This window comes from Gadus chalcogrammus, chromosome 2 (assembly GCF_026213295.1).
Source record: "Gadus chalcogrammus isolate NIFS_2021 chromosome 2, NIFS_Gcha_1.0, whole genome shotgun sequence".
In the NCBI taxonomy this organism is placed as follows: Eukaryota; Metazoa; Chordata; class Actinopteri; order Gadiformes; family Gadidae; genus Gadus; species Gadus chalcogrammus.
The window spans coordinates 10,371,761-10,386,191 of NC_079413.1; the positions used below are offsets into that span (position 1 = coordinate 10,371,761).

Below are 14,431 nucleotides of genomic sequence, written 5' to 3' on the forward strand. Positions count from 1 at the left end.
TGCTAGTGTTTTTCGGATTAAACTGTACAGTATGGGTATAAGTCTCCATAAGGGGAATAGCAGTGGGCCATATTATGGCCACACTTGAAGAAAAACGCATAACTGTGGTTGGGGAATCTGTCCAATCAGGAAGCTTTAATACTATTTGTACGTCCAGTGATTTGGATGGGCAAAGCCATACCCAATTTTCTCTGGGCCCACCCAAGTTGGATTCTGGCTATGTTTCTTCAGGGAGAACGAAATTGTTATTGCATTGGGATGGATGGAAACGATTTCCCACATCATAATGTCTGAAATAATTAGAATCATCATAGAGCAGGTTCCAGTTCCACTTCTAACGTTAATCCCTTTAGAATGATGAAACCTTAGAGCACGGTTTGGGTCCAAGGACAAACGCGGCATGTGTATTTGCCAATTTGATGACTGTGATAACGGGTATTTTTGTTAATCGACTAAAATATCTGTTTGCACCAAGAATGTTAGATGGTTTCATGACCCAGACCACTATTGCAAGTTGTATTTATTGAAAAAAAGCTATTTTGTTCTACACAACACAGGATTTTTTCAGAATAAAATGTTCTACCGAACAGTCAATGAACAGCGAGATTTTTAATATCACACACACATTTGGCAGGGTTACATATTGGAGTCTCATTTTTCTTCTAAAAATAATTTTCTAGTAGTGAATCGGCTGTTTGTAGAGAAAATTCTTCAATAAACAATACAACACAAAAAAAAACTGTAGTGTGCATCCATTAGCTTATTCACTTTACATTAATTGATCTGAATGATCTTAAAACAAAATAGAGGAATACAATCAAACTTCTTGTGTGCATAAATAACGACTGTGATCCAGTAGTTTTTTCCTACCTTCAACACTACTATAACACTACTTCAATGACCGGATCGATATGTGCTTCCTGGGTCGTGCAGGCATTTTGCCTCTGGGCCTTCATGCTGTAAGCCCAGACTCTGTCCACGCCTTGGCCCTCCTCTTGACAGGCTGTCCAATTGACGAAGGGGAACCGACCGGCCACTACTAACGCATCATCGGGGAGCTCGGCCTGTAGTTTCTCTTGAAGCAGCGTCAGCTAGGAAAGACAAACACATTACCAAGACAACTGATATTAAACTGACATAACAATCATTTGGGTTATCTTCATTTCAATATTTACTATGCTGGATGGAACAATGTTTTTTTATTTTACAAAATCCTGCAATAAAACTCTCTACTTCTGATAATTCACCACAATGCTCACTGAGAGAGAATATGAGGACACAATTCACAACTCACCACACTAGGGGCCAAAAATACAGTGACATTTTTGCACTTCGTCAGGTCAACCTTTAATAAGAGACAAGAAAATACACAATCAGACCTTAATTCAACTTTAACATATATGAGTTGTGTCATTCCAACTATTAGCTAATTGTCAGCGAAAAGAATATCATTCTGACGTCAAACACTCCTTATTTGCTGATGAAATATTACTACATGCCTTCCAGAGATCCTCCCGCCGATAGGACACTTCCTCATGAAGACCGGCTCTCCAAGCGTAAAACCGGGACAGCCGGACTAGCCAAGGATTGAGCTCGTAGCCAATCGTGGGACTGAAGCCCTGACGATGGGCTGCCAGTACCTTTCACGTAGAAGAAAACAAATGTCAACAAACGCTGGTTTTACTGAATTGAGGTGGAACATTTTTCTATTTTTCCAACCAGATAGTTAATCCTCAGGTACATTGCAATTCGAATTCATGTGTGAGGTTGACTTACGATTCGTCCATCGCCAGAGCCCAAATCCATAAGCGTCCCCTGTCGACCTCTCAGTAACGTCATCACATTACGCACTTGTGTCTTGCTGGCAGGGAGGTATGGAACCTAGAGCTAGAAGTTACAATAAACTGGCTTCTGGCTACAACTATATACGAATTTTGACTGGTTATACTTGATGAATAACATTAAATTCGATGTCGGTTCCATTCAAACTTAATGCATATCCTACCTGTAATTTTAATGGCACCCTTCGGAACCCTGGTTGAAGGATACCCACCCACATCGCGTAGACAGCGAGCCCAGAACCAGCGGTTATTTGCGCGATTCCCCATACTCCCAAGCGCCGGTCTTTGAAATCAGAGAGAACCTCATCTTCAGTGACCCCCTCCATTTGAAATTACTACTTTAAATAAATTGCAGCAGTAGCAAAGTTATGACATAAAGAAAATAATCGCTTGCCTCAAGGTTTGTGGTGGCATTATATATAACAGTATATGGAGTCCAGTTTTCGGGTCTTTCGGGCTGTATGCAACGTAATAAATGTCCTACAAAGAGCTAGGATTGTGATACGGTTAGACTGACCATGAAAATATCACAAGCTTTCGCGAAGGAATCTTGTTCCGTTCGTGCTTTGAATGGATGAGTGAGTCAATGGACGATTTCAACAACTAAATGACAAGTATGGCCATGTAAACGCTAAGGGAGAACTGATCTGACAGAGGGCGTCTGTCTAGATTTTAGAGAAACATCCGGCGCACCAGTCCGTCTGATAATATGTTACGTATAGGAACAATATCTCTTGACATTGGTTCCGCCTTCTATTCACAAAGCATAATTCGTTTTTAATGTTTGAGTATTCTCGGAAAATAAAGTATTTGATAATAAAAAAAAATCTTGTGAACACCATATGCGACTCTGATTCATAAGAAATACTATATTTTATTTAACATTATAAACAACTATATAATAAAAAATAAAGCTGCATTTAACTTTATTTGTATAAAGACAATTAAATTGACCAAACTGTCCATAAGATTACATATATTTCCGTATCCTGGTGATATACTCCACAAAGACCACAGTTCTCAGTCGCTCTCTCCGTCGTCACTGATGATGCCCTGCAGGTTCCCCCAGTGTCTGCTTCTGTTAGGTCCTTTTTCCGCGGGGCTATCCTCCTCACTGCCAGAGTTCACCGTCCGCTTGTACCTTGCGGAAGGAGAAGAGTGCGGCTCCTTCCAGGCCGATGGCCCTCTACGCGTCGGACGACCTGGAGGGATGGGGGGGCTGCCTTATTCAACTGGCCTGGGGTCTCATTTATAACCGTTGCGTACGCACAAAACGGGGCTGAAATAGGCGTAAGTGACTTTCCACGCCACGGTTGTGATCTATAAAAAAAAAAACTTGACGGGAGAATGTGCGCAGCCCTAAGCAAACTCTGACCCATGCGTACGCATGGTTTGGAGGAAAAGGAGAATTGGCGACACAGATGGTGTGGTGGTGAAATGAAGTCAGACAGAAGAATTGCAGAGTGAGAAGAACGATTATGTTTATCATCGCCCTTCATAAATTTAATTTCAACCCGTATCATGCGTTAAATCTATGTAATAAAGTCAACTGCGTTATTTCTCAGTTATAACACCAAAAACATCTCCTAACCCTGCGTTCACACCAAAAGATGCATTTGCTGCCCGAACGCGTTGACGCCTGAGTTTTGCGGCACGTCAAATCAAGTTTTGCGGCGCGTCAAAAGTTGAAATATTTCAACTCGAACAGCATTTGACGCGCCGCAAAATACGTGAACGCGCCCTTCGCCCGTGCCCGTCAGCGGGCACGGGCATGCCGCGCCGCAAATCAGATTTTGACGCGCCGCAAATCAAGTTTTGCTGCCCGTTTTCTCGGCAGCAAATGCTGCGGCAGCAAAGCAGCAACGCGTCTCTACATTCACTTTGAATGGGATCACAACGCGCGTCAACTTTTTGCATCTTTTGGTGTGAACGCAGGGTTAGAATAGAAAAAAAAAAAATTCTCTATATCTAATCCCGCCATACTGTCCACTGACGGCTCGACTGCATGGAATAAAGCATCTGTCCAACATGTGTCAATAACATAATATTTATGTGACACTGTAAACACATAATCAAATGTCAAATAAATCCCAAGTGTGGAAAACCAAGCCACACTCATCACATCGTTGTCCGTTACTCTTGATGCTTTTCATGACAAATCAGGCATTAAAAAGGGGTTATGTTCAAGAACATTTTACGTGGGTGATTACAAACTGATTATCCAAGGTGTTCTCGGTCAGTCTTATTAGCGTAACCCTAAATACAGAGGTGAGCGTCGTGGTAATGCTGCACCATATTGCACTTCTGGCGGACCATGCAAATGGCAGGATTCGGAGGGAGAGGGTCTTTAGGGACCATAACGATTTATTGGTAGGCTACATAAAAATATGTACCTTTATGTCAGACCACTGCTTTTTTAATTCTGGGACTGTGCGCTCCGTGCTAATGACAGAGTTCACTGCTGCAGCAACATGTTGCCACTCACTCTGCTTTTTGTTGTTGGCGATCCAAATCCCGTGACCGCTGAACAAAACTACTATTCCGGCCTCCATCTCACCCAGTGTCTCCACTTCAACCACCGTGAAATTTCGCTTTTTTGCTTTTCTCAGTACTTCTGCCATTGTTTCCGACAAGACATAATACTTGCATCCGAGTCTGTTTTATATGCAGATCGCATTCATGAGGTCATTTGCATTGACCATTTATGGTTAAAAAGGGGCGTGTACAGGGCGGAACGTAAAGCTGATTCAGCTGCGCACACTTGTAGGCACTCTGTGATTTATAAAGCAAAGATTGCATACGGTGTGCGTACGCAGGGTTTTAAAAATCGGAATATTTTTTGGCGCACGCAAAACTTGGCGTTTGGGCGTACGTAGACTTTTAGTAACGATCCCACGGACAGTTTTATAAATGAGACCCCTGCTCTGTGTTCAGCACGGGTACTGTAGCATGCTATATCCATCGGTGGCTATTCAGATAAGATGGAGCCGGATAGATAAAGGTACCATGTAGTTATAATGGGAGGTACCTTGTGTGGTTATAATGTTGCTGACATCAAGCTCAGCCAGCTCTTTGGCTTCCTCCAGCTTCTTTCGAGCCTTCTTACACTTCTCAATAGATGGTAGGCCTGCACACAGAAAGAAAACAATAAAATCATGAATCATTGATATATTTAAAATCAGTATAAATTCATTCATGTATTCCCAATGTTTTGTTTGCATAATACTAATCAAAGCAATCCTATTATTAAACCTACATTTAAATTGTTCAAACCTATAACTAATGTTGCAATTGGGAATTTGGAACATAATTATAATACCTTTAAAATCATTATCACCTTATAGCTCAAAATAATGGGGGGAAAAAAACTAAGAAAAAAAAAAAAGGTAAAGTAAACTATATGACCCGATTTGATCCTACAGTGTGGTTACACTGCACCTGCTTTTTGATCATCACAAATACGGTACTACACTATTCTGGGGGTGGGGTTTAAATGCTATTTTGTCTTCGAGAAAATAAAATAATGTGGCCTAATTTGATCCTATAGTGTTGTTTATACTGCACTTGCTTTCGGATCATTACAAATAATAGCAAAAAGACATCCTAAAATAGAAGATATACTGTGTTTATAGTATCACACAAAAATAAAAAAAATAAAAGTAAGTGGTCTCAAAGAGGATTATTTTCTTTTGTCTCTGCCCTGTTTCGCTCATTTTGACTCTGTTTTGACCACTAACCTCTTTGGGTTCTTTCTTGATTCATTCGCCAAGCCCTGGTCTTGGACTTGTCTTGGACTCAACAAAGGTGGTCTTGACTACAGCTCTGCCGTTAACGACGAAAGACATGAGGAACTCTTTGTCTACCAACCTTCGATGCCTAGATCCTCCAGTTCCTTCTTCAGAACAGACACCTTGGAGCGAATGCTGCCACAGCCCTCAAACAGCTTTTTGTAGTTCCGCCTTGCACCGCAGAGAGATATGTAGCGCTTCAGCCTCAGCACTGCTTTGTTTTCTTCCTGCATGAGGCAGATGGAAGACAGGTAGAGCATTCCTCAAGGATGCATACAAGAAAGCGCGTGTCAGAAACCTGTGGCTATTATGTATTTTAGGAAGTCCTCTGTATTGCTTACTGTTGCTCTTTTAGAGTCATCTTCTCTTCGCTTCTTCTTCTTGTCTCCCTTTTTTATGGTCAACTTCATGGCTGGTGCGCCGTCTCCCTTGACATCTTTCTCTTCTTCAAGAGAGGTCAGCGAAGATGATGAAGAATCAGGGTCCTGGGGGTCTTCTTTTGTCGTCGTCGTTGGCACTTTTCCCTCTGAAAATTCATTAGTGGGGGGGAAAAAAGAAATGAGTATCAAAGGGTTGAGCATGGCATTAACACTTCCACATTTAGCGAGTCAAAAAATTTAGTTTACTGTCCAACTTGTTGCCAGGGGCTTCCTCCTTCTTGGGGACATTGTCGTCATCTTCACTACTTTCGTCGCTCTGTGACGATGATTCCTTTTCTTCATCGGTGGAGGATTTGGCTTGCTGCTTCCTACTTTCCGGTCCCCCGACCTCCTTGATGCCCTTTTGTTTACCATCCCATTTTTTGCCAGGTGCTCCCTTCTTAGTAAAGCCTTTGTCCTCCTCTTCACCTATTTCATCACTCATTGACGACGATGACTTGTTTTCTTCATCGCTGGAGGCTTTGGTTTGCCTCTTCCTAATTCTCGGTTTCTTATCGCTCTTGCTGACCTTCTGTTCACCCTCCAATGGGTCCCCTGCAGAACCTTCCAAGTATTGTGGTTTGTCGGTTAGGTTCATTTGTTCTTCTGCACCATCTTGATCCTTCTCGCTTTCCTGCACCAGCCGCTGGTCTTTAACTTCATTTTGGTCAATTTGCTCTTCCTCTTTACTCTCAGCACTTCCTGTTTCAAAAGATGTTCAATTCCACACGTTTGCCCTTTCCAGCTGTTTCAGATGTTTTTTTATAATGATATTAAATTGTGATGCACAACTCCCATGACTAATATTATTGTTAATTAAGATCAAGAAGTAATGGAAGTAGTGCTCATAAATAATATTTATTCAGTTATTGAATGCAAGTACAATGCCATTAAAACGTATTACTTACGGAGAGATAGTTAATGAACAAGGCCTGGGACTCATGATTAGGATGACCCACCTGAAGAAGTGCGTCGACGGCAAATTTTCTTTGCACTCAATTCTTCATCAGTTGATCTTCCAGAATTGGCTTCTTTATCTTTGCGGCGCTTTCTCTTGTTGCTGGGTGGTTCAACGCTGGCAATCTCTGACTCACTGACATCTGTGGCACTGACCTGGGAAACACACAAACAAAGAGGATTTGGCAATCCATACACTTAAATAGTGTGCGGCCTCCCAGGTTCTGGCTTCAAACCCCAAAGATCAGTCTACTGTAAGCATCCTTGCTCTTTAATTTCTTAGCCAATTTATTCTGGAAAAATGGTTCTTCTGATATTTTTTCCAAAAATAGACAATCAAAATGAAGTGAGTGAAGGATCAAATGAAATATTTGAGTGCCAATTATAGCCAATCATTTGTTCATTTCCTTCCTCAGTTTTCGATACATAATATTGACAGCCATAAAGTATATGTATTGGACTTAAAGTTATAGTGTGTCACATTTAGTGCCATCTAGACTGGCAGTGTATAAACCCAGAGAAATAAGAATCATTCAGTTTTTGTTATTTTAGAAAGAGTCCTTGGCAGCTACATGCGGCGCAGATCCGTTGCGTTGCCATGTTTCTACTGTAGCCAGCAACTGACAAACGCGCTTAGAAAGGATTGTGGATTAAATTCAATCAAAAGGTGGGGGGGGACTTCTTATTCCCATGGCCATGAAGCCATCTGTGTTATAATGAGCGTTGTTGCAAATGTGCAACACAACATGGCCTTATACTTAGAGTATACAAATCTAAAAAGGACCTTTACTTGCAAGCTATGCACTATCATTTTGCATTTACAGACTAAATCTGTTTTCAGCCCCTATTTCAACTAAAAAATACGTACCTGCATATTAAGCAGCTCTTCTCCGACCACTCTTTTCATGCAGGTTTTCGCTTCTGGGCTCAAGGATTCACAACCCAAATGTGACATGTACTGCCGCTTTAAAGAGCCTAGAGTCAGTGAACTAAAAACAACGACAAATCACATTTCACACAAAACAATTTTAAGGCAGAAACATTATCCTCCCCAAACTGCCTATTCAACAAGTGATGGATGAAATAATTAACACAATTTTGCACTTGATTTCAGACAAAGGTATGAAATGCAACTACGCAAACTTTATAGCAGAGCAATTTAAAACGATGTGAATCATCATAATTTGAGCCTGACATATACTCAAAAGTCGCGGTATGCAACATTATAGTCATGCTTTCTACACTTTCTTCCGTAATGAACACAGTTGGCCGAGGTTAAACAAACATTGTACCATTTACACCGTAATTACTTCTAGCAACATTGTCGGAGAATTGAATGTACTTAATTAACGTTAATCAATTAGAAAGAAGCTGTACCATTAACGTTAACTCTCGTTACAAACAAACCTTCGTTTACATTTTAGGTATGCAAACCTAAACGGGCTCATTCAAGTTTATTTCTGACGGCAATACAGAAACGGAATAATTATGAAGTTTACCTCAGGTCTGGTGCATCATTAAGTAGATTTCGCACAAATGTCCTAATCTGAGTTTCTTTATTATGGTCCATTTTGTATCGTCTTAATTACTGACTGGCTTGTTTGGCGGGAAATTCTAATGATAATAGACCTCTGAAAGTTCCGCCTCCGAGGCTCTTGGTTCCTTGTTTATTGCCGCGTTTCCACTGCAGGGTGCGGACGGATCGGATCGCAAAGGTGCGGTAGGGAGGGGGCGGTATAGCCCAGATAGTTCCGAGGTCGCGTTTCCACTGCCGACAGTACCCTTTGTGGTAGGCTAGGCCGGATGTCGATCGCCGCGGCAGCTACGTAAACATCGTAAACAACGTCTTCCTCCCCGAGAATGCAGACGAACGTCTCCACCTCCTTGTTCGCCCAAGCAAGCGTTTTACGCGACATGTTAATTGTAAAGAATAATACCTCGAGGTTACTGTTTGTTTGTTTTTATCCCCGTGTCACCCGGAAGTGATGATTCTGTCGACCAATCAACGGAGGGGGTGTGTACATAGGGTGTGTAGCTAGAATTTCCCGGGACCCTTTAAGGCGTCTCGTCTCGTTTTCGGTACCCCAACGGAGGAGTCCCGAGAACGAGGCCGGTGTTGTGTCGAGATGTGTTTCCCCGTCGAGATGTGTTTCCCCTAGTCCCCCCCCCCCCCGTCCGAAATTACCCGAAGGGCGAAGGAAGCGCGCGTACACAAAAAGCTCGCCCACGAGCTGCTGTGCTCGTACCACAGAGGCACTTTGGAGAGAGCTAAGGTTCAAAACTGACTTTTTTAGCGAGTTTTATTTGAAGATGTTGTATTGTAGATTTATATCAATATAAAATATTACAGAATCCGAAGAGGCCCCCCATGTGGTAACATTTAAGAAAAAAAATATGTTCGAATTTCATTTTGAGGATTAAATGTATATATTATTTGTACTTTATATTTGTAACCTTGCTATTAATAATTTCGCTAAAAATGAAATAAAATAAATAAATATCTCTTTCTAGTTAAGCATATCATAAATGTTCCATACATACATACAATATAAGATAATAAATACTTTATTCATCTCAGCAGATTTTTTTTTTTTATTAGGATCATTAATAACCGTTATTCACTTATATTATGCGTTCATGCATGATTTAATACATGTACAATTCTAGTTAAAAATAAACAAGATATCGTTGAACAATTTGTTTATTGAGAACATTTCAATGTGCAACTTTCTGGACGGAAGTTTAGTGCATCTTTACACATATTCCGTTAATATTATTTAAAAAGAGTGCATGAAACCCTAAGGCTGTCATGATGTCTAATTACCATAAAGAGGAAATTCAAAATTGTAACATTTTCAATGCAGGTCTACCATATTTCAGGATTTACTTGTGGGGTAGTGGGATGTCCTTCCATCATGGCTTGCGGCAGTCAGTATCATTTTAAATGTTGGGTTCAAGTACAACATCCATGAGATGAAACTCAAAATGAAATGAGTGCATTGTGCACAATCCATTAAATAAAACTAATTTCAAACGGTAATAAAATAACACAATTTCCACACCCTGCATAAAACAGAAATGGAAAGAACACAATAAATTACTTCTTTAAATTAATAGAAAACACACAAATGGAAACAATGTCAATAAGTTATAATTTTTAAACAAGGTGCCCGCTGAACAATCATATTAGAGCCTCACACTCAGTAGAAAATGGCAACCACATATTATTTCCAGACTCCACGTCTTTACCGCTCTTTCATCATCATTACAGACAACACAAGGAGCTTTTAGTTAAATGTGCAGAGCAGAGAAGCTCTCAGTGCATATAATTCACAGTCCCATGTGGACGTCAACAGCGTAGCAGACTGTTTCTGAAAGAATCCCCCCAGAACCGCAGAGGAGTTAAGCTGTCACCATGGATATAAGCCAGTAGAGAAATATCAGGTCACCCCGCCGTTCTCAGCCTCAGTTTTGACATACATATTTTAAGAATTTGTGCCACCCTAAAATGTATTTTCCTTGTAAACATAAAGATTTTCTTCCCAACACACACAGACACAACATTGTGGGGCCTTTATGACATTTCCGCAATGGCTAAGCTTCCATGCTATTGCTATTACCAATACCCCTCCCATGACCCTCCTGCTCAGCCTCCAACTTCTAGTCCTTGTACACCGTCTGCTGACCCCCACTCCTCTCGTCGTGCATGATGTGCCTCCTGACATGGATGCGTCGCACACGCCTGTCTGCCCCGCCTCCACCACCCCCCTCCTCCTCTGATTGGCCGGCGCCAGGCGATGAGCCAGGACCCCGTTGGTCAAGGAGGGCCAGCCCTGAGGCGCCGGATCCCCGCCCCCCTTTCTCGTAGATGAGGATGTTGAGGGTCTCCTCAAAGATGCGGGCCTCTGGGAACTCCACCTGGAGGGGAGAGAAAGCCAGACCAGACCCTTAATGTGTGTCTGTTGCTGTATTGCTTTGCTGAACTCTAATAATTGATAATCTCTAATCCATGTGTTACTGGGCTGTGTTCAGTCATGGTATGTCATTCGTTTTCAACAAACAACGCCAGCTCCCTCCCTCATCTTCACCTTGGTCTGCTTCTTCTCCGTAGCATAGACGATGGAGGTGCAGCACACTTCGGCGATCTTGCGCCCTTCCCCGTAAAACGACCAGCAGCAGATCTCGTCCCCGAGTACATCCTTGACGAACAGCACACGTCCGTTGAAGCGCAGGCCCAGCTTGTCGAACAGCTCGATGTTCTTCAGGAGGTTGTCGTCCGAGTTGCTGTCCACAGGGAAACCGAAGGCGGGTTAGGTCACGATTCACGAACAACAAAAACAACACCCGCACGCGCACACACACGCACAAACACACACACACACTTGATGTTATTGGCTACACACAATATCTTTGTTTGTAGCCTGTTTGATTATGGATCTTTATTTTCCTTTATGGATCTTTAATATTGCATTCCAATTATATGCAGACGTAGCTAAACAATAAAAGACATTCTGACTGTGAATAATGTTATTATGGCTGTTTATCCCCCATTCCATTTACAAGGAAGCAAAGTAAACCTTATCTTTTCCGACTGGACGTTCCACTATGGACAGAACAGGTAAGGTAGAGAGCTTGAACGAAAGAGCAGGAAGGACATGTAGCATAGCACCACCGGTTGGAATTGAACTAGGGTTGCTACGAGGCATATTGCCTACGTCATCAGTGCACTAGCACGTCGAGCCCCCATGGGGAAGGGAAGCGCGACATTTATTCAAACTCGCAGAACATACCTGGTGTAGGAGTACTTGTTGTTTCCTCTGTTGTTTTGTAACTTCACCACAGGCTGGGAAGGAGGAGCAGACAAAGCACAATGTAAGCTGGTAAAATGGTAGCCCACACCTTTCTGCTATGGCTTTCACAGGCCATTGATGGGGAGACATGGATCAGTTATGAAGCCATCAATGCTTTTCATTGACAATATCATAATTATTATAGAGCAAGTATACATGCAGACAGGGTTGCATTTATCAAACACATCAGACACAGGCCAGTACAACCCCCCATAACTGGAGTGGGCAAATTCTTAATAAATTAATTCCAAAGAATAATGGAAAAGCAGTTAGTGGAAGAATAGGAAGACCCATTTATCTATTCTAGCCAAGAGTAAACTTGTTTTATTTTTCTCATTTGTATGTATGGCCTTGTGGGCCTATATATCAGCCAAATGTTGTTCGCTCTTTAGGGAGTCTTTCACCTGACATGACATGTACAGAAAGAACTTGATAAATGTACTTTGGGTTATCATCCTCTAACTCACCTTCCTGCAGGTAGCGATCATCTTCTGCTCCTCTTTGGCTGAGGTGATCATGGGAATACGACAGACACCTTCATAGACGTCTGTCTGTTTCTAAAGATGGACAAACACAGGCACTCTATCAGAGGCTTCGTAATGACTTGGTTTAACCCAAGCTTCACTATGACTTCAGCTGAAAAATAAACAGGGAGAAGTGTTGAGGTTAAAATACATTCTTGTCCTTGCATTGACAGATGATTATTCTGATAATCCTTCAAAAAGGGTCAAAATTTAACACCTGGCTACCAGCAGATGAGGCGAGAAATCTGACAATTTGGCCAGTCGATTTTCCCTTTCAGCCAAGTAAAAAGAAAACATTTTAAAGGAATATTTTGGACCTTAAATCTTTAGGAATACCTAGGAAACTCACAAACAGCCACCTACCTGCATGGCATTCTGGCAATGTTGTACTAGGCCCTGGACCCTGTAATACTGAGCTTCCTTCAAAACTTCTTCCAGTTCTCTGCTCTCTTCCGGAAGTGGTACTGAGCCGTCACGCAGGAAGTTTAAAACAAGTCCAAAGTGGCGACCGCACCTATCCAACACTACCCAACCTAAAGAAGGAAAGGTTTGAGATCAGGGCAAGATGCGAAAACACCACCTGCTCCTTAATCACATAGAAAGGCAAGACAAGAATATAGTGACTAAATAGTCTAAACTAACTGAGGATAGCGCACCCACCCTCTGGGTCTATCATGGCCTCGATGTCCCCGGTGCAGATGCTCCTCAGCAGGCTGTCCTCCTTGCTCAGGGTCTGGATGGTTGTGTAGTGCAGCGAGCCACTGACATTGAGCTTTACATACTTGCTACCCAGTAGCCCCCGCCCCCCATGGCTGACCTCTGGGACGGGGCCCGGGGGCTGGGACACGGGGCCCGCCGTATCCCCAAGGCCTGGCGCTCTCGCAGCGGAAGCCTCCGCAGACATTGGACTCAAGAATAAACCAACTGCAGAGAAAGGAAAAGCCACATTTGTACTCCTCTCTTTCAACGAATAGTTTATAGTATATCAAAGAGCCAGCCTTTCAGTAACGTGGTGTGGGTGAAAGGTAGAGGTAGAGGGTCATGTGTGGTTCAGTATCGCACACACACACACACACACACACACACACACACACACACACACACACACACACACACACACACACACACACACACACACACACATATATATGCATCTGCAAATGTTAGACTGGACAGAAGTCTTAGTTTAGGCCGGGTGCACTTTTTTGACGCCTGATAACTCCTAAAGTCCTAATAATCTTTTGTTGTACCACAAACAACCAGAGCGTTATCCTTTTTTTTTTTTTTAAATGTCCTTACATAGCAAACCCAAGCTCTATATAGAACTGAAATTGTATAGCAATAAAAAAATCGAAATACTGTCAGTTCTATAGAACCAACAAAACAACCGGAAATAGAATATCGTTTCCCTTGACAATAAACCAAATGTATTGTTGGTTTATTGTTTTATTGTTGTTTTATTGTTTATTGTTGTATATAATGTTGGCTGAACTTGCATGACGCATGGACACAGCACTACACATCAATAACCAAATGTTTTCAAGCTAAATGTTATATGTTTTGCTCAAGTGGTGAGCAAACGTATGCCTCAACTGTTTTTTAAAAACGTTAACGTTAACACTTAGCATATGGCCAGCAATGCTCATTGGTAATATTCAAAAGGTGAACTTACCACACCAACATCCAATGAAATAATTCAATTAACGTCGATGAGTCGTGAATATTTAGCCAGTGCTTATAAGGAAGAGTATAATAATAATTCACGGCAGTGTTTCTGGTAACGTTTGGCAATTCATTTCCAACGTTTGGTTTAAAAATAAAGCAATATTCAAACCGCTAGCACTTCTTACTTATTTCGAAAAAAAATAACTACAAAGACCATCAGGATTTTAACTCTTCTGCACTGTTAAATTAAAGGATATTTAAAGAGGATCATTTTGATACATCCGCATAGTCGTTTGATAAGGAACTTCCGCTGATAAGCATGTTATTCATCCGGTTCAAAATGGTGCCAAGAGTTGACAAGAGTCGAAATATCGCCCCCTATTGGTT

General features: G+C 41.9%; 3 protein-coding genes across 7 annotated transcripts; all 3 read right to left on the reverse strand.

Moving 5' to 3' along the window:
* Positions 1–6: 6 nt before the first annotated feature.
* Positions 7–2,526, reverse strand: antkmt (adenine nucleotide translocase lysine methyltransferase). 3 transcript variants are annotated; one of them, XM_056580021.1, is made up of 6 exons: positions 2,359–2,524; positions 2,006–2,124; positions 1,777–1,881; positions 1,500–1,640; positions 1,295–1,345; positions 7–1,091 (listed from the first exon to the last, which is right to left on the reverse strand). In XM_056580021.1, the coding sequence occupies exons 2-6, from the start codon at positions 2,057–2,059 to the stop codon at positions 882–884; spliced, it is 561 nt and encodes a 186-aa protein (XP_056435996.1). In that variant the 5' UTR covers positions 2,060–2,124; positions 2,359–2,524; the 3' UTR covers positions 7–881. The 3 variants fall into 3 exon arrangements, with proteins under 3 accessions (XP_056435996.1, XP_056435986.1, XP_056435978.1); XM_056580011.1 differs by having other exon boundaries at positions 2,236–2,524; XM_056580003.1 differs by having other exon boundaries at positions 8–1,091; positions 2,006–2,526.
* A 25-nt stretch (positions 2,527–2,551) lies between these two features.
* Positions 2,552–8,904, reverse strand: hirip3 (HIRA interacting protein 3). Of its 3 annotated transcripts, none has more exons than XM_056579975.1 (8): positions 8,505–8,904; positions 7,874–7,994; positions 7,008–7,161; positions 6,256–6,750; positions 5,971–6,155; positions 5,709–5,856; positions 4,870–4,968; positions 2,552–3,043 (listed from the first exon to the last, which is right to left on the reverse strand). In XM_056579975.1, exons 1-8 carry the CDS (start codon positions 8,573–8,575, stop codon positions 2,862–2,864), a joined length of 1,455 nt encoding a protein of 484 aa, XP_056435950.1. In that variant the 5' UTR covers positions 8,576–8,904; the 3' UTR covers positions 2,552–2,861. The 3 variants fall into 3 exon arrangements, with proteins under 3 accessions (XP_056435950.1, XP_056435959.1, XP_056435967.1); XM_056579984.1 differs by lacking the exon at positions 8,505–8,904 and adding an exon at positions 8,413–8,481 and having other exon boundaries at positions 2,761–3,043; XM_056579992.1 differs by lacking the exon at positions 8,505–8,904 and adding an exon at positions 8,383–8,452 and having other exon boundaries at positions 2,764–3,043.
* A 689-nt stretch (positions 8,905–9,593) lies between these two features.
* kctd13 (potassium channel tetramerization domain containing 13) lies at positions 9,594–14,353 on the reverse strand. The gene is made up of 7 exons (XM_056607012.1): positions 14,052–14,353; positions 13,040–13,303; positions 12,743–12,912; positions 12,323–12,412; positions 11,796–11,848; positions 11,094–11,289; positions 9,594–10,923 (listed from the first exon to the last, which is right to left on the reverse strand). Exons 2-7 carry the CDS (start codon positions 13,281–13,283, stop codon positions 10,666–10,668), a joined length of 1,011 nt encoding a protein of 336 aa, XP_056462987.1. The 5' UTR covers positions 13,284–13,303; positions 14,052–14,353; the 3' UTR covers positions 9,594–10,665.
* Positions 14,354–14,431: the final 78 nt, after the last annotated feature.

Coding starts and splice junctions, on each gene's coding strand:
- antkmt (XM_056580003.1), bottom strand. CDS start 2,167: ATGGAGGGGGTCACTGAAGATGAGGTTCTCTCTGATTTCAAAGACCGG. Junction 1,346..1,499: donor GGCGGGAGGATCTCTGGAAG/GCATGTAGTAAT, acceptor CTCTTATTAAAG/GTTGACCTGACGAAGTGCAA. Junction 1,092..1,294: donor TATTTTTGGCCCCTAGTGTG/GTGAGTTGTGAA, acceptor TGTCTTTCCTAG/CTGACGCTGCTTCAAGAGAA.
- hirip3 (XM_056579975.1), bottom strand. CDS start 8,575: ATGGACCATAATAAAGAAACTCAGATTAGGACATTTGTGCGAAATCTA. Junction 6,156..6,255: donor CCCTGGCAACAAGTTGGACA/GTAAACTAAATT, acceptor ATGAATTTTCAG/AGGGAAAAGTGCCAACGACG. Junction 5,857..5,970: donor ATGACTCTAAAAGAGCAACA/GTAAGCAATACA, acceptor TGCCTCATGCAG/GAAGAAAACAAAGCAGTGCT.
- kctd13 (XM_056607012.1), bottom strand. CDS start 13,283: ATGTCTGCGGAGGCTTCCGCTGCGAGAGCGCCAGGCCTTGGGGATACG. Junction 12,413..12,742: donor ATTGCCAGAATGCCATGCAG/GTAGGTGGCTGT, acceptor GTCCATCTTTAG/AAACAGACAGACGTCTATGA. Junction 11,849..12,322: donor TGATCGCTACCTGCAGGAAG/GTGAGTTAGAGG, acceptor CCTCCTTCCCAG/CCTGTGGTGAAGTTACAAAA.